Raw genomic sequence first — 25,190 nt, 5'->3', positions numbered from 1 at the left:
AAATTCGTGTTAAATCAGATGGAAATAAATCCGTGTGCATGATTGACTTAAGTCTTGTATTGTTAGAAGGTGGTGTGTGAGATTCGTGGAATTTCCTGTTTTAATGAAACCTAACTACGATTTGTTGATGAAAGTGATCAGAGGCGGTGCAAGACGACCGTGATTTGGGTTAGTAGGGATTCAAGTAGGGTATGCAAAATTTCCTTGACAACTGCAACGTATTTTAAAAATAACAGGAGTTCACTAGAGTTATAGATGAAACATAAACAGTAGACATAAGTAGTTAAAATAAATGGTTTTGCAGTTATCAAAGAACGCACTCAGAAGTCAGGCGAAGAGAATCTGTCTAATAGAGCCAAAGTTGCGAACGTGCGGTCCGGAGCCGCGAAAGACCACCGCAAACCTGTAATGGCGATCTTGCATGACCATTTTGACGTTCCCTCTATAGTGACCTGCTCTGCCTGTTCGAGGCTGTCTATGTGAGTGTCTGGATCGACGTTAAAAGTCCGCCTGGCCGCCACATGAAACGAAAGACGAAAAGTTTAAGTGTGGTGTGTGTGTTGGGATGAGCGGGATCTTCGCTGGTTCGCTGCACTCTTCTGGCTGTGGGTAGAAACATTGACACAGTTACCAGCGAACCTGTGATAGCTATCTTGGCGCTCCATTTTGACGTGCCATCGAGGACAGATTGCTTGACGGTGCTCATGTGCGCGGCGTGCGGCTCCGGCTCGATGCTGAACACCTGTCTGTTACATACACAGTGGTGTCAGCCATTACACTTGCTAAAGCTGTTTTGTTGTTGTTAATTTACTCGTGTTTGCTTAAGCTTAGTTGAAAATAAGACTGTATAATTATAGTAGTATGGAAATAAAAATAAAAATATGAATAAAATAGAAGAGTAACTTTAAAACATTTTGTATTTACCCAATACCAAATCCAAAATAAGTGTTGACATTAACTTTGATTTCATGAAAACGTGGCTATAAGAATAAAGTTATAAAAATATCCTTGGTGTTTAATGAGCGCAAAGTTTAACTTTCGAGGCATACCATTTTTTATGACAAACGATTCATCAAACTATCAAAAAGAGAAATTGGAATGTCGGTGAGGGAAGTATAAATTTACCAGAAAAACCAATCTAAAAAAGAATACCAATTCATTTTACGTTCATTAAATTCTTAAATGCGGTATGAAGAAGAAAATTACTTCTTTATTATCCCATTTATTATAAAGTATTAAATACTCGTTAGTCAACGAACGATTTGGAACTTGCAATACCTGATTAGCTCGAAGATCTCCGGCTTATCTCTCTCGCGTTGCTTCATTCGTTCTTTCATGGCGGTAATGATGGAGTTAGCCTTGTCCTCTGCCCCGTGCTTCGAAGATTTCTCGGCAGCCCCTGCGAAACACACTGCTCAGGCGGTGCCGGGAGTTCTTTCGTAGAAGCAAGTGCGCCGGGACGGCTGCCCGCCCCGCGCTCCTGCCCGCCGCAGCCTCTGCGAGGACACAACCCGACCAGATGCTAACTAAAGACCGAAAAAATCCGAATACTGATTTTAATTACCGTTGCCAGATCTGATCGCGTCGCTAACCCCGAGCGGCGCCGACCGAAGCGGACCGGAGCACGACGCCTTTCCAAAACGAATATCAACCGACAAACTATCCGAGACGTAATTACTGCAATCAAAATATCACAGCAATCGCGTCGACGTCTGTTGCAACTAAAACACGTCTGAGGATATTGTCAGGTTGGTATTTCAAAAATCAAACACCCTTTCAAACTATAGTCTGTATAAGAATTGTATGTTTCAGATTTAAATAAAGTCTATATCTCATTTTGTAGTTGAATTGTTACTTTTCAAGACATCGTCATCGTTTCCGTAAGCTCTAAGCACACGTCTTAAAAAGGAGTATTAAATAGAAACATAAAGATAGTGAAAGAAACACATAAACGCGGAAGTCTATGAAAAAATAAAATGTACTTAAATAAATAAACTATGGGACCACATATAATATCGAAGTGGGCAGACATTGGAGGCGTGCACACATTGCTAGACAGGCACATCTGCTCAACAGTTTAGTGTCAGATTTAATTTTCATTAGTCGGTAGCTTGTTTTTCAAGGCTCTGTACCGATACTTAGAATCGTGTGTGAGACAGTGTAGATGTGAAGTAGGGTACAGAAAAGTAGTAAACTTAACTAATTTAATCCAACAAGGGCTTTAACAAGTTTCGGCGCTGGGCGGGGCAACCCGAAGGATCGGATGGCGGAGGGGGCCCTATCTACTTTATCTACGGTCTACACTTTGAAAACATAATTAGAATGATTTGAATAGCATGAATATTAAGTTACGTAGAAAATTTTTAAAAACTTAATATAAGAATAATTCACATGCAGTTAGTAGAAAATTAAAACAACAATATATCTACATCAGTATAAGATAGTCATCAGTAAAAGAAAATGTTCTATTTACATATATTATGTTTCACTCCAAGTGAGATGATATAAATTTTTTGTGTAAGAGTTTTTTCAATAAAAGAATACCTTCTTACAGATTAAAAGTTAAGTAAGTTAAAGATATAAAAAAAATTATACGAAGAAAATTATTTTCAAAGTGTAGACTTCCATGAATACGGCGTGCAGTCGATAAGTGTAAATGGATTCTAGTTTTGTGTTATAATCAGGAATTTATCACACGACTGCTCGCCTACATGATCGTGCAATACTTATCGCCGAATCCAATAATATAACAATTCAGAAAAATATCATGTGTTACTTATTTTCGTAACTGGTAGCCATGCACATTGAAAAAGCATATAAGTACATTTGTATAAAAAGGTAATCGAAAGGGGTACAGACACCATGCTTTTATTATTATATGAGGTCAAAAATATAAAATAAATATATAAAACGATCGGCCAGGAGAGACACGACATCGATTAAAATTTATGAAGATGATTTTGGAAAGTGATTGTTTGACGTGATCTATCCTAATACTTTGAATAACGATGATTGTCGATTGGATCTTAATGTTTTTCTTGATGTCTAGCGTTGAAACATGCAAAAACTTTACGTAACATGCATAACTTGAGCTATATTAAAATTTTGACTACCACGACATTTTGTTTACCAGTTTACCTTCAATTTAGATGCCACCTAGAGAGCGGACACTTACAAATATACAGATAAAACATCACCACTGCTCATAATTCGTGGCACGGACTTGCAAAACACGTTTCGCTTTCTATACCTACAATTATGTATACTGGTTAGCCAATTTCTATATTTTGTAGGTGCTTCTAAATAGCTGTTATGTATAGCGTTTGGTGCAAAGTCTAAATTGTGCACGGAGTTTAGAAACGCTGACGGGTCACTCTATTGCGGCCAAATACAATTTCTGTCAACGTCAGTTAATAGTTCTAGAAACGACATGGATTAGATATGTCAGTGTCAAATGTGACTTTTCTTCAAACAAAAACGTCGCTTTTGACACTGACAAATCTAATTCATATCGTTTCTTGAACTATTAACTGACGTATCTTAAAGTTCGAATCGGGCCGTTTGTCTCTATAAAGGAACGAATTCAAAAGTCACCAAAATATATCGACAAGTTTCTGACTGATGATAAGTGTTAGTCCTTATTTAGTTACTGGAGTATATAGCAAGTGTTACTTAATACAATAACGCGCAACGAGGTCAAACAACTCAGCTCCAATACTATAAGACACGATACGAGTAACGCAGTCTTCAAAGTGAGGGCACAAAGGGCAACTCTTGAAAAGTCTGGTGCTCCATTAAGTGCTACTCGAAACTCCTGCGGTGAGGGGACACCTACTGCGAACATCCGTTCATTTCAAGAAGCGTTATTCTCAGATGAACATTTGTTTTATAAAAAAATTGCGACGCCGTCGTATTGGTTACTCAGTGTTCCCTTTAAACAAAAACTATTGGTGGTAAAGGTTGCTGCATTGTATTGAATAATTATAATATTATAACACTATGACTAGGTTATTGCTTACGTATAGATATGTACTGATGATTGCTTGTAATTAAAACATATTCAAAGTGTCTCTTTAATATTTGACTATTAAATATTTTTTTACTAAATGGCATTACGGGTAAATCTGCGACATATTTATTATTTCCACGTATCTTTTTTAGGTATCGGTTATTGCTATAATAATATAATGAAATAAACTCTGCATAATTCAAATTTAAATTTGCAGAGCGGCAAATTGTATAAAAGCGCGAGTTCACGACTAGATAAAGAAGTTCCAAGACTACCGTTGAGATTTGGACGGATGCCAGTCCTGTTTGACAGTGTAATGAAAATTACGCTAATCATTTTAACTATAACTTTGTTTTAAAGTACTAGTAACCGTGACTTTACCTTTAAAGCGGATTATGAAAGAAAATAGACCATCTAAAAACTTCACCTACCTATTCAACTGTGAATTTATCATAAAATATCGGCTGAAACGTCTATCATAAACGAAAATTTTCGCTAACGGTACTTTGTAAATTCCGCAATCCACCCTCAAGTATGTGGCTGAATATTTACTTAGCATATTAGTTTCACGGTATATCAACAAATATATTGACTTGTACCATAACTTAGGATATCTGGAACCAAAGGACTTCAAAACGCTACCCATGAGCTCCATCATCCGGCACATGGAGCTCTTGAGTAGTTGACTGATCTTTCCTAGGGGGTAATTGCACAAAAGATCCCTATGGGTCGAAGTGTATCCGTAAGGGCCCCCGAAAACGATAAGATAAGACCAACCATAACTTTACCAAAGGTGACCTAACATATAGACATGAAACAATATTGGCATATGATAAACTTGTATATCGATACGCCCGGGTGCCTTGGCGGTGAGATCTTGTGGCGATGAGTGACCCGTCAAGTGCCGCTTGCCTCCACTCCAGTTTAATAAGGAGCGAACTGTGCTTTGCAGTCTCCCAACATGACATCACATATTTCAACGAAGTGACGGCTTTCATGTGCATGTTCCGCTTGAGACTTTAATTATGAAAAATAATTAATGCCCTCTCTGGTTTACTTTTCAATTACAACCTTACTTAATTTTATGATGTATGGCCGGTGTATGGCATTTGGTTATTAAATGAATGTGGTTATTAATTATTTTTCATGGGGTTCCTGTTTGGCGAGACTTCGTAAGTACAAATTGTTTTTATCGGCACGTAGGCGTGCTTTATACAATTATAAGCAAGTGTTCATATATAATTCGAAAGCATGTAGAATTATAACATCAACCAAGAAGAGACGTCTCAAAGTATCACCAAACTTTAAATTTCCCTCTATCGTGAAGCACAACTTACTCTGCAGGCAATCGGCATTGAGCAAATCCTTGCATTTCTCGTGACACTTGACACCGCACTCGGTACAACGGACGCCCTGCCTCGCAATGCCCCACAGAAGGCCTTCGCATTCGTAGCAGTATGTAGGGGAAGTGGCGGTCCATAGCAGAAAGTTGTGGGGCGTCGTTGACGAGATGGGATATATGAGCGCTTGCAATGTTTTCTTGTATACGTGCATTTTCTGAAATTTTGATTTATGTCAGTATGCTTGTATTAATTTGAGTTGAGTTAATTAGGTGCAATCTAATTATTATAGTTTTCAGTTATACAATGGCCAGAGTCGGGCCACGCAAAATTATCATGCTCAGTCTATTATGGAGCCTATAAGGATACACATGTATGCTTTCTACTGCCAAGTTTGTGCAAAGTTAGAGTCTAGTAAGTTGGAGCGACATTTTGAATATTTACAACTTGGTTTCTAGAACAACTTATTTTGTTCCTAATTAGGTGTTTGACATATACCTACTTATGTATGCTAGAGCTAAATATATGAGTCATTATTTACAATAATGTACTTATTGCTTATATAAAATCTTACCAATTCTTCATCGTTCAACGTGGCCCGGTGTACAGCTGATGTCAAACCTGCATTCCTTTTTGTGGCAGCCATAGTCTAAAAAATATAAGAACTTTAATATCATGATAAAAATATTTTGATAGTCGCAATCAAATACATTATGTAAGCTTTTTCTCAAGTGTCTATTTATATGAAATGAATATATGTACCTACCTACGCAAATAGTATTTTCAATACTTCAATATTTTTATTCTAATTGAATTGGCGATTTCAATTTAATCTACATTAACATGCTTTATTAAAGCTGTTTCTTAAGCCTTTTAATGTAAATAATAAATCATGAGTTTATACTACAAATAATGACTGAATAATGTTACTTTGTTATGTAAGCCTTATTAAATAGGTATTTTGTAAAATACAAATAGAAAGGAAATTATAATAAGTAAAGTAAATGCTGCATATCATTTTTGTGCATGTTTTAAAACTTATTTTGGTGTGTATGAAGAACAGAAAATTTGCGCATGAAATCAAATGATTTTTCGACAAAAATATTCTTGAGTTTATCAAAGCCTCGCAATAAAACATTCAAGCACGGAAGCACGTGCATTCCATTCTGAAATAAAATATTATAAATAAATTTAATTAATAGATATAGCACTATGTCATAGAATTGACATTGTGTGTCAACATACTTTACCTTCCCGCGTTCGCGTTCGAGTAACTAAAGTAATTCAAAAGTTGGTTAAAATAGAAAAAAATATTGAGTCCATATAATATGCAAAACAGCCAGGATCATGCAGAATTTCAATAATCCGTTCAGATGCAAGCAAACTAGATAGATATCGTCACATTAGTAAAAAGGTAAAAAGCGTTATTTTATAGGATTATTAATTGCCGCGAATTTATCTTTTTACTGACGATAAAAGTGTTGCATGCATAGAAATAGAAAGTGTTATTGGGAGAGAAATACCTTGAGAACCTGCGGGTCCGTGGTAAGGGGTAAAATGCAATTACATCATTAATTTTAATTAGGAACAGAATCATTCTCTGGTAACTGGTTTCGCTACGGCTAACTTCTCCGGTGACCCCTATTTATGTGACGTTAGTTAGGTAATTTGGACTTGGTAGGCCATCTAAGAATAGGTAAAGGTATTAGTGAAAGTTACAAGGGAGACACATAGTTACAGGTAACATAGAGACACCAATAAAGAGAAAAAGGATTCCAAATAGGCCCTCTGATAGTTTCAGTTTATATATATATTTAATTTGGACAATAAATGGAAGAGCTTTCAAAATCAACGCGATATACACTTGAATTTGCTGAACCGTTTTGCTAACATTTCGCCATAACGGTGTGCCAATTAACATACAAGTCATAAAAAGAGCGTTTAAGGTATACACGCTTCTCGTGCAACCGTATCGCACCATAAATTGTCCAAAACACACAATAATGGAAATATTCCGTTAAGAAGAAAACATTTATTACGCGCCTAATATTACTAAGCCTGAGGAAGCAAACGTCGATGCGAGCGGGGCGCTTATTCCAAATTCCGAAACATCCAAATACGAAATCCGAACGCAAATTCAGCCGTTCAAAGAATCACCCCTTTCATACATTAACGATCGAAGGGAGACCACTTCAAACGGTCGTTCCTCAATTTCGGTTTCGTTTTTGCGAGATGCGAATTTTGGGAATATGTACCCTGTAAACATTTACGACCAGTTTCAAATATCTACCTTCCCAGATAAGAACCTATTGATGTTCTTCATCATCCTTTTCTATCCCTATTAGATTTTGTCATCGATGTATTCTGAGATTTCCAATTTGTCAATCAAATTTGTTCAGTCATCAATTTCAATATCAATAAAACATTTGTTGCACGAAAAAAAAGTTGTTAGTGAAATTAAGATGTGGAACGTCGACAAGATAAGTGACTGAAGAAATTTATAGTTTAATATTTACTCCTAAGATAGTGTATTGAAACCGGCCAGAGAGAGAAACAGCGGACTATTGATTATATTAAGAAATAATTTATTAGTTGATGATGGAGCCATACTTACAAGTTCAGAGACGAGCGGGATGTATTTACGAGGTGGTTGAAAGTCAGGCATACTGTCAATGTTACTGTAGAAGGGGTTATCTCCTGGGTGGCTAATGACAAAAACAATTATATATTATATAAATATGAACCTGTCACAAGCTTTAGTATAAAAAATAAGAACTCCAAACAGCCTTCTGATGTTAGAACGCTATTCAATATGAAGTGAATCTTTTATCACTAATAAAATATGACACGTGGGACATTTTTTACCAAACTATCATTTGTGTTATTGAATTAATTATAAAACATACCCATTTCCTTTTCCTTCGTTGAATCCTCCGGAACCATTCTAAAAACAAAAAAAAAAAACAATTAATTAAAAGAAAAATAAATAAAAATAAAAAAAACAACATTTTATTTTCAACATAACAAGCTTAACAATAACATTGTATAAATATCAATTTCGATCAATTTCTGTTTTGATAATGATTAATGTGTGTTTCTTCAGTGGCAAGTTTGTACAGTCCCCATCAGATATATCGGAGCGGCTAAGGCACTCACAAATATCTGAACACGCATCTATTGTCAGGGCATTAGATTGTGTGTTCAGATATTGTGAACACCTCGGCCGCTCCAATATATCTGATGGCGACTGTATTACTTACCTAATACTTGATACGTGTTTGGATTGATATTTTTTTGTATGAAATTGATCGAAATGTTAACAAGGAGAATTCATATTTTAGCATGATTACTTTGATTACTATGATTACTGATAAGTTAACATTAACTGATTAACTAAGATTCTGATTAAATGACGTTAATAATTGCCAGGTACGAATTTATGTCAATAAAATTACACTGTCCCATCAGACCAAGTAGTTAAATGAATATATCTTGTATATTAACTAAATAAACCTAATTAAAACCGCTATGTATTTTAATTTTTGCCTACATAATCCAACATCTAATATCATCCGCTAAATACGTTAGTACATAAAGTGCCAACTAACCTTTTTACGTTGTGTAAATATACGATAATCTAAGCGACGTGATTTCTATGACAAGTAATTTTTGCTATACTTCACAGTGATTATGATTATGTGTGAGTTGTCGAATGAGACACGATAATAATTAATGGCTTTAGGGTAGACAGATTTTCAATAATCGAGCATGAGCTTTGAAATATATGTAGATTTATTTTTGTACCTGATAAAAGAGCGGTATTTTAGCTCATCATTTTTTTTTGATCGCACACCGCCTAAATCCAACTGTTTATTAATTTTATAGGTGACTATCGCTTTACGATTACGCGAGTATTTGTTTTAGGTTTTTTATTCTGCATTTCATGCTATTTAATTTATGGAATATATTATTTAGAAGGTGCTTTGTAAGTAAGGTAAATACGTTTTTTATGATATGAGATGATATGATATTTATGAGATTTGTACATAAAATGCCATCTAAGCCAACGACACCGTGAAAGCACACCTTTAATATATTAAAAGCTTCATTGATGATTACCTGATTACTGGTGAAGCAACAAACCCGCCTACTTTAAAATACTGAATGATTACTTATTACTTGTTTTAGTTATGTAGTTATTCATATAAAACAATATTAAGCAAGATCGCTTTAGTTAAAAATTGTATAGTTTTATTGTTATAGGGATTAATTTCTCAAGCTTCGTATAAAATACTGTTAACGTACATGTAGAAAGTCCTTATTTACTAAGTTATTGCCTCAATTATATAGAAAGAGCATTAATACTTTTATAAATAATGTATAATAAATATTATAAAGTTGCTATTACACGCACTCTATAAGTATAATATAAGTAAGTAAATATTTTCAGAGTTGCTGTGATAGGATTGCTAATGTTACTGGAGCAAACTGGTTGAAATTAGGTAAAGTCATCACAACCCCAGTTACCAACCCTAGTTTATGTCCTATTTTTTCAGATTTTAGGAGTATATTGACTATTTCATATTTAATTTTAAATTTAGGTGACACAATACCGTTTTACGCGTACGTTATCCGAGTCGAATCGTTAGTAAAATATAAACACCCTAATCTCAGTATACACCTAACAGCTACTTTCTCTGAAACACCAATAAGCTAACGTTGTAATGGAAGTTGTTGAAATGGACAGAGTATTACGTCATTGTAAAATATTTCCTACAGCTATGCCTTATGCGCAAGATTACCTATTTGATCATATATCGTTATTATTCATATTGACATTGTAAAGCGAGCATAATATTTTGCAGTTCATTCAGTCTAAATATTAATTTAACTTGTATGCTAAACGAAATATTATTTAACATTAGTGTTGCAGTAAACATATACGAGCATCTAACTTTTAACTCTAATTTCATGAAATTTCTGCATAAGATAACTTACACCTGCACTGACTTTGTCTTTTTCCGTGGATGGAGTTGTTGCCACTGGAGTATCAGACGCCTTGTCCTCAGCTTTTCGGTCCTTCAGCGCCTTCAACAACTTCCATTTACTCCCAACAGGTGCATCTTGCTGTTGTTGTAGTTCTTGAACTGTCGCGGTCTCTTCATGAAACTGCGGCATATCGTATTCTTCGTCCAGTTCATCCCCACTTTGAACAGGACTATCTGGACCCGAAGTTTCACCGGATCCAGAATCATCGGCATAAAATTTATCATCTTCGTCATCTCTAATAGGACTTTCGAAGTCCTTTGAATCAGAAGTTGCAGGGAATGTTGTGATATCTTTCCAGGTTTCTTTTTCTGGTGTTTTGTCATATTTAGTTTTTACGTTAGCTGTTTTAAGTTTTAATTCTCGTAATACAAACGACATTTTTTCTTTTAATATTTCCTTGTCTTTGGCTGGATCTTCCTCATCTTCATATTCAGGTTCTTCTGGCAGTGTTGTTTGTCTTTCCATTTCACTATGTGACTGATGTTCCATTTCTTCTAGTTTCCTTAATTCGTAACAATACCATTCATCCTCAGAATCGATGCTATCTTCCGTGCTTTGTCGTCTCGATGATACTCGTGAGCCACTTCTCCACGAATGAGTACTTTTACTGTCATCATCATCGTGTTTATTAGGGATATCTAAACTTTGCTGATGCCTCGTCGGAAATTTACTATGAATGGTACGGGCGCTTTGAATTGATGGACTTCTTTCTGGGTATGTAGATGTTTCTTCAGGTGCTGTAATGTTAACGATCTCGGGAGTGCTAGTTTTGCGTACTTTTTTCTCTTTTTGACTTGGCATTTCTTCTTCCTGATTTTCGGGTTCGGTTCTCGGTGGAGAGAGATCATCATCCATTTGTTCATCAGATATCGATGTAGATTTTCTTAACCTATATTTTCCTAAAGCCCTTGATACTGCAAATTCTTGCGAACTTCCACTATAGGATTTATTACTGTCATTTAGACCCTCGTCTGAGGCAGCAGCTGCCTTTTTCACATCACCGATCGTTGCAAAAAGAGATCCAGGTGATTGGTCATCTTCTTCTTTTATATCATCTTCGAAAAGGTCTACGTTTGAAATGTCAGTATCTATATCTAATTTTTCTAATTCCGATATATTATCTTTATTCATCTGGCTAATTCGTGCGAAGTGAAAGTCAATATCATCGCTCTTATCTCGTGGAATCGTATTATTTACTGAAATTTTATCAATTTCATCCATGTCATGTTCTGAAATATCTTCAGGAAAATCTCGCCCTTGCTGGTGTAACTCTTGGATCATTTGTTGTTGTTCCACTATATCCTGGTTGTTACTTTTTCTTTGTTTTGGTTTTGGAGGTACTTTAGCAAACATATTGGTCTCATGAGTAGAATCAGAAAACACACTGTCACTATCTTCGGATTGAGCACTAGATCTCCCTCCTGACCACTCAGTTTCTGACGTTTCTGGGTCTGATAACGATTGATGACTTGCTTGATGCTTTCTTCTAGCCTTTTGTAATAAGCCTGACATGGAAGCAACTAAATGATATTTTTTCTTTCTTCTTTGAGCAGACAATATGCGTTCTTTTAAACTCTTTTCTTGTTGAGATTGTTCTACAGTATCTACACCAGAAGGTAAAGAATGAGATCTATGTTTTTTGGGTAAATGCAAATCTGGCAGCCAATGGCTCACGCTGGACATAGCAGATTTTAAGGAAGATGTTCTCTTTGGCTTTTTAGGTATTTTATCTTGAGGTTTACTTCTTGATATAGACAAATATCCTGACTCTGAGACTAACATACCACCTGAGTCTACGTATTGTTCTTTTCTTGTTTTTGAGTGTTCTGGTATCATTTGATGATTATACTCTTGTTCGTCGTAACAATTGAGATTTCCGTTTCTTTGATCATATTGTTGTTGCTTAAAATATTCTTGCTGTAGCTGATTTTGAAACTGTTTTCTCTCAGAAATATTTAGGGAGTGGGACTTTAAACTAGATGTATCCATTGAACTAGTTGGTGATCTACTTCCCCCTTGCCATGACAGCTGATCTTCTAATGATGTAGGTTTTGGTGAATCATACCTACTGGATGTTGGATAATATGACAATGCATCAGTAAGGTTGCCAGGTGGATACGCACCACGAGATGTCACTTTATATCCATTTTGATGAAATTGGGGATCATTAGGGCCCATTGTGTTTGCTCTTGTTAATGTTCTCTTATTTACATTTGCAGCTGACATAACAACCGTTTGCGCATGATAACTAGGTTCAGGCGGATATGAGTCTGCAACTGGTGCATTGGATTCTACAATTTCATTTCTATCTAATAATTCGGAAAAATTATTTCGGTCTTCAGAAAGCATGCCTCTTGGAGTGCTATAAACCGTTGTAAATACTGGTTGCCTATTACCGGCAACTGAATATATTGAAGGAGCTTCATTTCCATAAAAATATTCACTCATATTTAATTGTGAACTTGATGCCCCGATGGAATGCGGAATACTTGATTTAATAAAATCATTTTCTAACTTCCCTTGAAATTTATTTAAATCCCTTGATGAGAGTTCTTTGTTAATTTTATCGATTTTTCGTAAGTTATAATCACTTTTTACATTTTTACCTTCTTGGGCATATGAGTCTGTAAGTGTTTCTAAATAGGGTTTGGAATCAATTTCATAAGCCATTCTTTGAACTAATTGAGGTGATGCGTTTCTTGCTTTGTTCGAGTCATGACTAGAATGTACGACCTTTCCTGTTTTTGGCGAGCCTGGGCTTTTCTCCAGGCTGGACCATCCACTCATAGATGATAAACCCGAGTCAGATTTAGCGGCCACTATGTTCGTAGTATCTCTTTTCACGTGTTTTGGTGACGTTTTTGGGGATTTGGGAGACCTAGGACTTAATCGTAAATTGTCTGATGGTAAATTACCGGCCGAAAGCATTGACTGACCAGCAGCCATTGATTCATTGTTATTTCCAATAGTGGCGAATAAATTAGCTCCATTTGGAGGAGCTGGTGGCGGTGGACTAGGAGGCTCTCGTAACCTACTTTCTTCATAATTAACTTCATATCTACTGTCAGAAGGTCTTTTATAAATTTCATGGACTGACATAGGAGATTGCTGATCTAAACCAGCTGTTTTATAAATATCGTTAATTGGTTGAGATAATCCTTTACTAGAATAATACATTGAAGGGTCTGTCATTTGATAAGATGGACTATATTCAAACCTTTCTCTAGAAAGTGCGCTAGGTGATTTGGAAGCCTTAGCTGCATTTATTTCCGCATTTGCTACTGCCGAACTGTATGCTAATCGTCCAGTTACTGTAGTATACGGTTCTGTTGTTGTTCTTTCAGGAACATAATTTCGTCGAGGAGATACCGTTGGAGGTAAGTAATCAATAGCCCGATCCGTTACAGATTTATCAGTAAGTGATAATCGAGATGGAGATTTTTCTCTACTGATAGTTTCTTTAGGCATAGACAATAGAAAATCGTCAAAACTTTTCATAACATCGTTGATACCCCAGTTTTCTTCACCAGAATAAACATTTTTAAGTTGTTCATTTATTATATTGCCATCTTCAACAAGTGCTTTAGCTTCGATATCAATATTGTGTTTGGATGTCATTGTTTCTGGGCTAAGAATTCTAGTTTTCAAGTCTTTTAACTCTCTCGAATCTTTGTGTAATTGTGTTGTCAGCCTATCTAATTCATGTAATTTTTCTACGGCGAGTTGATCTATTGTACTTAACGTCGATAAATGTACCAAATCTCTTTCGCTAATAACGGGCCCGCCCTGTAATCCACAGTAATCTTTGTAATCTGTTGCACTGTACACTTGTCTTGAACCAGCAGGTATAATTTCCATCTCGTGTTCTTCTGGCGCTTCCCAAATCATATCTAATTGTGAAGGGGGACGAGAAGTCTCTTCGCAAACGAGATCGTCTCGATAAGCTTGGTTTAAGCTTTTGTAAAAAGCCTCATTAGACTCCATTATTTCCTCTTGTGGATCCATTAAGACAGAGCTACGTCCTATATCTAAACCTTCTTCGATACCATCTTCTACAGTTCCATTGCCTAAAATTTCTCTAATTACTTCTAGCCGGGTCATAGGATCTCTGGTGGTAACACCGCGGCACGTGTAGAAGTCGAGTAACGTTGATATAACACCCTGTTGGTCCGCGAGCAGGGCCTCCAGCCTCTCGAGACGTTCCCACATTCTGACGTACTCCTGACTCAGGAGGTCGAGAGCTCGCCAGGCGTACTTGAGCTCCGTTTCGAGGATATTAAGGCGGGTGCCGAGGCGCTCCATGTAGTCACTGATGATGTAGTCGCCGGAGTAGGGGGGCAGGTCGGGCGGCAGCGCGAGGGAGCCGCAGTCGTCCATATCGACCTCGGCAGCCCCATTCTCGTCGCCCTCGTTTTCCTCCATCGCGCCGCCTGCGCCTGCCCCAGCATTGTCGTGAAAGTCGCGCATCATCTCCGGGTCGGAAAATGGGTTGCACATAACATTTTACACTTTGAGTCATCCCATATCGATTTGTTTTTCACACTTTTCATATGAAACGTTCGCGTCATTTATAGTTCTGTTAAATGTCATTATCACTTATTTTTCACATTGTCATTGTTCATTTCATCCACTTTATCATTTTATTATAAGTACTATGTTCGTTTCAACACTTTATGTAAACTTTAAACTTCGACGGAATCAAATCGGTAATTTCGATCAAAAAATACATATGATTTTAAATACAATTACATCACTTTTCTGTAAAAGATAAAAAGTTGTACTGATCTGGATATAAGTTACTTATATCCAGGCCAGTGTCATAAGGTTAAGGATAAGGACGGGGATTACCTCTATGGAGCACGTAAACCTTAAACTTCCTTATCTTCCGTTAACTTGGGAAGATTATGGGCAAGTTAAGTCTCGAATATGTTTAAGAAATGTTGACGTGCTCCCTAGCGAGGCAGCTAAGCGGTTCTTATTGGATTCCACGTGAGCGATGGACTCAGAGGTGGAGGGCGTTACTCGGCGCGGGAGGGAAATGGGATCAATTAGTGTCAGGAAATGATGCGCCGAGCTTCACCACCGCTTCGCCTTACAATTAAATATTCAATTAGGATCAAGATAGGGTAAACAAAGTTCCTGCGATTGCGTTATTAAAAAAATGAATTCAAAAAACATTAAACACGATTGACTAGCGGCGCTGATGAACAATTGTGTATAACTTATACACGAATGTTTTTGTGTAAAAGTTATACACAAAAACATTCGATTTATGAATATCTGTTATGAAATAATAGGGTGGGAGGGCGTGCCAAAACCGCACGTTCTTTGGCACCAAGTAAATAAATGAAGGACGGCTATAGGCGGCCGAAACGTGACTCGCTTGCCAACGTGGAATTCCTTTGACATCGCATAAAGGAATATTTTTATGAAACACGTATTCGTGTTACTCCTAACCTTAAGCACCGGAACTTTAACAATAAATACAGCTATCCGAATGGTCGACCTAAAACGTAAGGGAAAAAGTACGATCAACTATTCATTAAAATTACAGAATAACAAATGAAAAATAGTTATCATCGAATTTTACTAATATATAAAATTATTGCTTACATGTGTATGTGTGTGTGTGCTTTTATGGTGTTTTTAAACTATGCGTCTTCTAGAATAGCGAATATATTATCGCTTGTCATTTGTTGCCAAAACTTTGGTTCAAGTTTACTAGTCCCACACCACTAAGAATTTACAAAGTGAAAAAAAAAAACATAATTTGCTAATTGAAACTTCTGAAAAGGAAATAGCTTTTTATAAAAAAATTAATCGAAACGTCATCATTTGCAGCTTGGGGCAAATTAATCAGAGGGTAATTGTAATTGTCTTGCCTCTCACGACACCTCCGAATTAGTGCCAATGGTCTGACAGAAAACGTAGTGCCTTGGAATGGCAATCAACGATTGAAATGGTTGGAGGGCCGCCAAAACCGACCAAAACTTTTGCTCAACACTAATTGGATTTGTAGTAAATTCCGTAGAGAATACTTTAAAATATCTTGTTGAATAAGGCATTTAGGCTTTTAACTGGAAATTATGAAATCATAAATGTAAATCAGGATTATAATTAATAAAGCGAAATTACCGTCAGACAGTAAAGTAAAATCATGAATTTTGAAGCATCTTGTCTTGGAGCTGTTTAATACTTTACTATAGAACACCGTTATACATTTAAGTAAGTGAACAAGATAATTTTGTAAAGCCTTTTTAAAGAACATAGCATTATCTTTTACATTCTAGCCTAAGACCGTAAAGCTCAGTTACTGACATCTGCAGAATAACACAAAATTTCGCTCAAATAGTCAAACTACTACGAATCAATTTGCCAAAAGCCGCTTCCACCAATCATGCCCAATCTCCAACTTAAGTCCGAACGCAATGTGTGCCCAACGTTTGTTCCGAATATTTGTGCCACATTGGATTGCGGCGCCCGAAATGGACTGGAGATTATTACGGAAAACAGGCAGGGAACAGTATGCAGCTGTTGGCAACCGTTCAAATGTTCCCCCAGATGTTACTGTTCACGGGATGTTGGATCACGGTATACTATCATGATTAATCTTAGCGTGAACGGGAGTTTTATTTGTTTATACATACTACTTCTGAGACTTGAACTAAGCAAACGCATGTGTGTGTGTGGATTACATGTCTGTGGTGGAAGCCTCGTTGGAAGTTTGTGTTAGTATGGCGTATTTCGTGGATATAATGCAGAGTGCCCAATTGTATAGGAACGGCGAGTTCCGCTTCGCAATGGTTTTCTTTTGTTTGTGGCATTTTGTATCCCAAGCATATTGTAGCTAGTTCATTGGATGATAGCAACTTATAAAGGATATTATAAAAACGGATTAACGAACATCGTCGTTTGTGCACGTCTATTACAAGGTGGCTTAGTCTGAGACTAAGTCTAGTTTTGATAGCATTTTTACTCAAAGAACATAATTAATTAGCACAAATCAGTCGCACAAAACTCCAACCTTATTGTGCACTAACTTACCACACAGCGTCTGTGTTAACCACTGAGTCCATAGTACTCATACTAAGTGATATTTTTACAAATACACTGTTTTGAAAAACAGGAAAATAAACATTACTAACACATTCAAAATCATTTAATAGCATTAAAGCATGCCATTCATTAGCGATTGATTAATCTTGAACCTACTTTTTCCGCGCCTTGCTACAACTACACATACAAAAACGCGGTTTTTTATTGGACGTATGTGTAGGTTACGTCTTTTCAATTAAAAATGTTACGGTTGATATAGTAAAATATTAAACAACTTTGCACCTTACGCTGTTGTAATACGGCGAAACGTGTTTACATTATCAGATGTCGACTGCACATAAAATGCTAGCTCGGAACGACGATCGCAAATTAATTACATTAGTTGCGGCAACATGGCGTTCGATTAAACAGTTGTTAGCGCTAGTGCTTTGTTCGTTTTTAATAAAATAAGGTACGTATAATGATGTTATAACGATGGCAAGTAGAAATGCAAGGGCTTGGTATTATGTTAATCATAATAATGAGTAAAATTAGATTAAGGGAAAAAAAAACGCAGTTCTTATTTCTGCGGCGCCAGTAGTTAATACATATACGAGTATATAATAATGAACTAAAAAAGAGTGCTATTTCTTATATAAGAATCGCGAAAGTATAAATCAATATATTGAACGAACGATTAAGAAGCCCGAAGAAAATTATGGTAATTTTCAAATATTGTGTCCGAGCTTGGTATATGAAATAACTAATTATAGTCGACTGCATTTGCCAAGTCGCCTTTCATATATTTTCTGTAGCTTCCACAATTTCAGTCCTTTTATAAAAGATAATATTTATTTCTTTCTTTCGGCATTACGCCCGTGCGCTATAAATTTTCTTTCTGTCCGGCGGAATTTATGCGGTTCTTAATTATGAGTAAACAGCACTTGAATTTTATTGAGCAATAAATTAAACGTCGGGAATCCTGACTCAACTTGAATGCTAAGTTTTGTGTGTGTGTGTGTGTGTGTGTGTGTGTGTGTGTGTGTGTGTGTGTGTGATTTTTTCTTCGGTTCTCAACTATACAATGACATTGAGAAACATATTTTGCAATATTTCGAAGCAGACTTGAAGCATATTGTTTATGGTGCGTTTTATTAGTTTGATTTTGTAAGGCATGATTTTACTGATTTCATTTAAGTTTATCTACTACGTGTTTTCATGGATTCAGGATCATTTGCTAGACAAAGACTGACTTTACGAACATTTACTATTAAACTTTAAGTAAAATGTTAATTAGGTACATAATTCCCAATACAAAATTTCATTAATTATGCTAATTAAAATAGAGCATAAAAGTTTAATTAACCCAAAAATAAAAGCTTGCGACAAGCATTCTCCGAGGCGTATTTACAAGAACGGGCAAAGAGAAACTTGAGGGTACCGTTAAATAATGTTAAAAGTGTAGCTATAATTGTCCTGAAATGTCCGTATTATAAGTAATTCTTAATTTCACTCGAGTTACCCATTTTAAGGTTTCAAAATGCATCGAGAAATTGCGAAAAGTGTTACGAACTTGTTTAATTGAAATCGATTTTTCATGGCTTTAAGTGACCCACAGATCACCAGGCGGCGTAGCACGGTCGCGTTTTTATCCCTTGTCACCATGCCTGTCACGTTCTAACAAGTACGTAAGTGCGAAAGGGACGCGCATAGTGATAGACGATAAAAATGGAACCGTGCTGCGCCCACAGTTCGCCGGACGATATCAGCCTGTCAGTTAAACGCATAATTTGACAGCTCCGAACAACTGACAGGCTGATATCGTCCTGCGAACTGGTAATCTGTGGGCCCCTTTATAGTTCCGTAAATAATCATCCAGCGCGAACTTCTATTCTTGAGGAACAAAATTATAACAACCAACTTTTCTATTTTACGAACGCGCCATTTAACTTCGCGGTTGTTTTCTTAAACTTCTTATTGTAGTCGTTTGTCATGAAAAGTGATTTACGACCTCCGAAATGTTAAAAATAAAACGTTATCATAAATCTAAATACGCTCCAGTACATTTTTAGACTTAAATGGATACAAACGCACTTTGTTTTTCCAGCTCAAATACAAATTGATGATAAGTTTCCTACAAACTCAAGTCATCTTTATCGTACACTAGCGACCCCGGGCTTCGCACGGGTTGACATATTATACACCTAAACCTTCCTCAAGAATCACTCTATTGATAGGTGAAAACCGCATGAAAATCCGTTCAGTAGTTTTTGAGTTTATCGCGAACAAACATACAAACACACAAACTGACAGACGCGGCGGGAGACTCTGTTTTATAAGGTGTAGTGATTAGTGATTCTGAATTCCATAAATTAAGTTTGAAATTGTATACACCACCGATATTATCGTTAAATAACAGACAATTCAAAGAATTAACCGGTATCCATTTATTACCAGGCACATTTCTCTCAAAGGCGGCCGGCAATTAAATTAATTATGCAGGTCTGACTTTGGAATCTTTAAAATTTTTAAGTACTTACCCAATCCAGTGAAAGAATTTTAAAACGAACCCTTTACCCAACCCTACCCTCTTTGTCCCTTGAGACACGTACGGAGCCGTCCCTTTGCTGACGTTTAGCAGTTTTTTGTCCTAACAAGACCGGAAGCTTGTCGGCCTGTATCAACATCGCTTTTTAAGACAAATGGAGTTTTGCAATGCGGTTTCAGCAAGTAATTTCAGAAAATGAATGTTTTTTTATTCAGAATTTATATTGACTTTTATACTATAAATCACATATCATAAGTTTCAACATGTTATTTTTCATTATGCTATTTTGTTCATATATATGTTTAGAAACAAATAATCTGATGTAGTTTTTAAAACATTACAATATTTTGCCCCTTTAAGTAATTTTACTTATCACATTATCTATAAAAAAACCGGTCAAGTGCGAGTCGGACTCGTGTTTCAAGGGTTCCGTACATTACCCAATTCTAACAATGTATGTTTTTATGTGGGCCGTGAATGGAATGTCTTTAAAAAACCCGTAGGGGTCGGATCAAAAACTAAGTAATTAAGTCCGACTCACGCTTCACTGCACATTACTAATAGGTTTTCCTGTCATCTATAGGTAAAGTTTTGTAGACCCAGTAGATTCGGAGGTAAAGGATGGGGGGGGGGGGACAGACAGACAGACAGACGCACGAGTGATCCTATAAGGGTTCCGTTTTTTTCCTTTTGAGGCACGGAACCCTAAACATGTCGAATAATACAATTGAAAGAACAATCCAAGATAATGTAAGTACTTTCGGAATGCTGAGGCAAAAAAGTAGACAAGTATCGTGAAGGCCAAGAGAATGAGCAAAATAACAAATAACAAGCGAGCAAAGAAAATGGGGTCAACAAGAATCACTGAATGTTGTATACTGGAAATATAAAATGAATGAGAGATTTAGATAGCGGAATACTGATTATCCATATTAAACCGAATTTTTATTTTAGAAACGGATTTTTGCGGAATATAACACTCAGACCGAAGCAAGTGAGACATTTAGAGTTAATATGATAAGTCGTTACTCGTATCACAAACATTTCAACATAGCTTTTACTGGTGATATGCACCGATGCTGCTGCATTTGGGAACGAACATTAAACATCCATTAGTAGATACTAACTTTCTCATATCTCCGCTAGTAAAACCAATGATATTTTTTGCGAAATCTGCTTCCTACACCATTTTTGTCAGCTTTTATGTCATCCCGGAACAAAGGCCTCACTTTCCTCCCGCTTTCTGCGAAAGCCTTTGAGAATTCTTCTCAGACGCGTAAATTGTCTTTTATTTTTTTAAGGTTCAGAGGCGATATTTGCCTTTAAACACCTTCTTGGTAACAATTTATCAATCTTTATTTCCTTGAGAGCATATTTTGAGAGTAATAACTTATGGGACCGTGCTGAAATATATTTAAGTAAGTGGGTCAGAAGGAGATGGTAGGTAATAAATCACTGTCAATGGATTTCTACTCGTAGTCATATTTCCTACTGTTATTTATTATGAATTTGACCAGAAATGTCACTGTTGACAGTTAAAAGGTCATTACAGTTTCAGATCAAGAAATTTAAATCAGAATCAGGCTCATGAACGTTTCTAAGACAGCCGACTGAAAATAAATTGTGACGTTATCTATGAAAAGGGACCTTATTGTCGATGGCGCTTACGCCATTATTAACGATACTCCGATATAAACACAATGCCGCGCGACGCTGTGCAGCGTAAGCCCTCCCTTTTCATAGATAATGCCCCAATTGTGTATGTAATATGGTAATAAGCCAGTTCATTTTAGTATAAGGTTTCAATAACTGGCCACCTCATACTAAAATGAATTCAAATTAAAACCAAAATATTACTTTGCTAATCCGCGAAAAGATAACGTGCTAGTCAATCAGTGCTAACCCGTTATACTTACTTGCGTATTTTTACATGCAATTAATATTCCCACCGCAAAAATAAATACGCAAATAAATATAACAAACCACCACCAAAAGAATAAACCTCGACACGTGTTTCGCCTCTCTACGAGGCATCCTCAGGAGTTGTTGACGGTCTGACGCCCGGCAACGGAATGACCTGTCTAGAATGGTCGGCCATATTTATACCTTGACCACTTCCCCTACCGTGCAAGTGTGAGTGAGATGGAAAAATTCGTAATAACGGCGATGACGCAACATTCAATTGTTCGTTAAGAATCATGCCCCTATTGTTGTACCTAATTATTTCCAGTTGTTCCAGAACACCCAAACGCAATCCCTTTTCGCAAACATGTAAAATATCAAAAGAATTATTCTCAGATAAAGTGTGACCGGTATCTAATAAGTGCTTTGCAAAATTGGACTTCTCTGGATGGTTATGTCTATATGACGCAACATGCTCTTTATACCTAGTAGTGAAACTACGGCCCGTTTGCCCCACATACACTTTATTGCAATCGTCACAGGTAAGCTTATAAACTCCAGACTTTTTCCCATTTTCGATCTTATCTTTGCCATTGCAAAGCTTCGAGTGCAAAGTATTATTTGTCTTAAAGGCCACAGGAATGTCGTTAGACTTCAAAATTTTGTAAATTGCATCAGACAACTTGCCAACATAAGTTATGCTCGCTTTATATTTCTTAATCGGTTCAGAGGATCGTGCCGCATACAACATAGTGTTGACCATACTATTCCGCTTTTTCCTGATGATACCATCCACAACAGACTTATCGTAACCATTCGAAACTGCTAAGTGATAAATATTATTTAATTCAATCTGATAGTGTTCATCAGAAAGAGGCACAGTCAACATTCTATGCACATAACAATGAAAAGCAGCCAACTTATGCTGCCACGGATGCGTGGAAGAAGCCGGGATAACTGTATCGGTATGTGTAGGCTTACGGTAAATTTTGAACTGATGCCTGTTATTTACTTTAGTGATTGTTAAATCTAGAAAATTCAATGAGTTGTCTTGCTCTAGTTCCTTTTTAAACTTAATTTTTGGATGCTTACCATTAATTTCAGCAATAAATGCATCCAGCAGGCCCATACTACCCGTCCAACAAATAATCAAATCATCCACGTATCTAAAATAGTATAAAAGTAAAAAGTATAAAAGTAAGTAGTAGTAGTTTATACTATTTTAGATACGTGGATGATTTGATTATTTGTTGGACGGGTAGTATGGGCCTGCTGGATGCATTTATTGCTGAAATTAATGGTAAGCATCCAAAAATTAAGTTTAAAAAGGAACTAGAGCAATAATAAGTCTGTTGTGGATGGTATCATCAGGAAAAAGCGGAATAGTATGGTCAACACTATGTTGTATGCGGCACGATCCTCTGAACCGATTAAGAAATATAAAGCGAGCATAACTTATGTTGGCAAGTTGTCTGATGCAATTTACAAAATTTTGAAGTCTAACGACATTCCTGTGGCCTTTAAGACAAATAATACTTTGCACTCGAAGCTTTGCAATGGCAAAGATAAGATCGAGAATGGGAAAAAGTCTGGAGTTTATAAGCTTACCTGTGACGATTGCAATAAAGTGTATGTGGGGCAAACGGGCCGTAGTTTCACTACTAGGTATAAAGAGCATGTTGCGTCATATAGACATAACCATCCAGAGAAGTCCAATTTTGCAAAGCACTTATTAGATACCGGTCACACTTTATCTGAGAATAATTCTTTTGATATTTTACATGTTTGCGAAAAGGGATTGCGTTTGGGTGTTCTGGAACAACTGGAAATAATTAGGTACAACAATAGGGGCATGATTCTTAACGAACAATTGAATGTTGCGTCATCGCCGTTATTACGAATTTTTCCATCTCACTCACACTTGCACGGTAGGGGAAGTGGTCAAGGTATAAATATGGCCGACCATTCTAGACAGGTCATTCCGTTGCCGGGCGTCAGACCGTCAACAACTCCTGAGGATGCCTCGTAGAGAGGCGAAACACGTGTCGAGGTTTATTCTTTAGGTGGTGGTTTGTTATATTTATTTGCGTATTGATTTTTGCGGTGGGAGGGTGGGAATATTAATTACATGTAAAAATACGCAAGTAAGTATAACGGGTTAGCACTGATTGACTAGCACGTTATCTTTTCGCGGATTAGCAAAGTAATATTTTGGTTTTAATTAGTATGGATTTCCGCAAAGTAACGCCTGATTCTATTCACTAAAATGAATTCAATTTATAGGTGAATAGAATTCATTTTTATTTTAGGGCGGCCAGTTACTAAAACCGGCCAGTTACTAGCGAATTACCTATTGCCTTCGCAACCCGTATTTAATGAAAACGCGTTTGCCCCCTTTAACAATAGTTTTCCGCAACGCCTTGACGAAACGCATTTTCACTAGTTAAAACTAGTTTTCCGAAACGCCTTGATACTGAGCCAGTTTTAACAATTTTTCAGTCAAAACTAGTTATTGCAAAGTTCTTTCGATAATGTTGTCTTAAAAACTCAGTTTCTGCTTAAAACTATCAATAAAATCATTAAACTCTGATTAAAACGCAGAAATCTTAAGCGCCAAAATAAATTTAATTACAGATACCTACAGAAAGTAATAAACTTTTTAATAATAGGAAAGGGTGAAGGGCCTTCACAAAGGGTTCGAAAATGGGATTGGTCAAATGAATTTCTCTTATTAGCTTTGTTGGGATGGGTTGTGGAATATGTGTACCTACAAACATTTGTCTGATTTTTATTTGAAGCATCCTTTAACAGTAATTTGTACTTGTTCCTTTTACAGGAAGAAAATGTAAAAAAGAATAGTAAAATTATAATAAAATGAATAAGTGTTGACTAAGGATACTGGTGCGGGTTTAAATGCTGAAAAAAGGAGCGTATGTGCCCATTATCTTTAAAATACACTGGAAATAATTTCTTTTAGAACCATTCAAAATTTTGATTGAGTTTAAATGCAAAAGTACTCAAGCCATAATCTTTGTAGAGAACTTGACGATTATAAAGAAAATAGTACTGAGAAATCACCTCTTCAAGTATAAAGAATAATTGAAGGGCAATAAAAAATATGCTTACCTTAGCTGAAACTTTTATCTGTTTACCAGATCTATTGAACCTTTTTTACTCAAGATCTGTCTCAGTTTGCGAACACATTGTTTTCTGTCAGCAAAACGTAAGACACACCGCTTTACTTCTACTTGAACATACAAGCCTGTACAAACAGTTACCAAATTCAGCACTTTACGGAATGAGCCCG

At 36.4% G+C, this 25,190-nt stretch overlaps 1 protein-coding gene across 1 annotated transcript in view; it reads right to left on the bottom strand.

Moving 5' to 3' along the window:
- Positions 1–15,163, bottom strand: part of LOC134798808 (protein unc-13 homolog A) — a 49,628-nt gene extending 34,465 nt beyond the window's left edge. Inside the window, exons 1-7 of the mRNA XM_063771196.1 lie at positions 10,348–15,163; positions 8,256–8,293; positions 7,964–8,054; positions 5,924–5,998; positions 5,347–5,566; positions 1,279–1,399; positions 640–746 (exon numbers count right to left, since the gene is read on the bottom strand). Coding sequence (XP_063627266.1) covers positions 640–746; positions 1,279–1,399; positions 5,347–5,566; positions 5,924–5,998; positions 7,964–8,054; positions 8,256–8,293; positions 10,348–14,895 — 5,200 coding nt within the window. The 5' untranslated portion in view covers positions 14,896–15,163. The remainder of the gene's footprint in view (positions 1–639; positions 747–1,278; positions 1,400–5,346; positions 5,567–5,923; positions 5,999–7,963; positions 8,055–8,255; positions 8,294–10,347) is intronic.
- Between the last annotated feature and the right edge of the window lie 10,027 nt (positions 15,164–25,190).

The sequence above is a fragment of the Cydia splendana genome, chromosome 17, assembly GCF_910591565.1.
Source record: "Cydia splendana chromosome 17, ilCydSple1.2, whole genome shotgun sequence".
Lineage (NCBI taxonomy): Eukaryota > Metazoa > Arthropoda > Insecta > Lepidoptera > Tortricidae > Cydia > Cydia splendana.
Note: the sequence above shows the minus strand (reverse complement) of the source record. Positions and strands in the feature narration are given on the sequence as shown.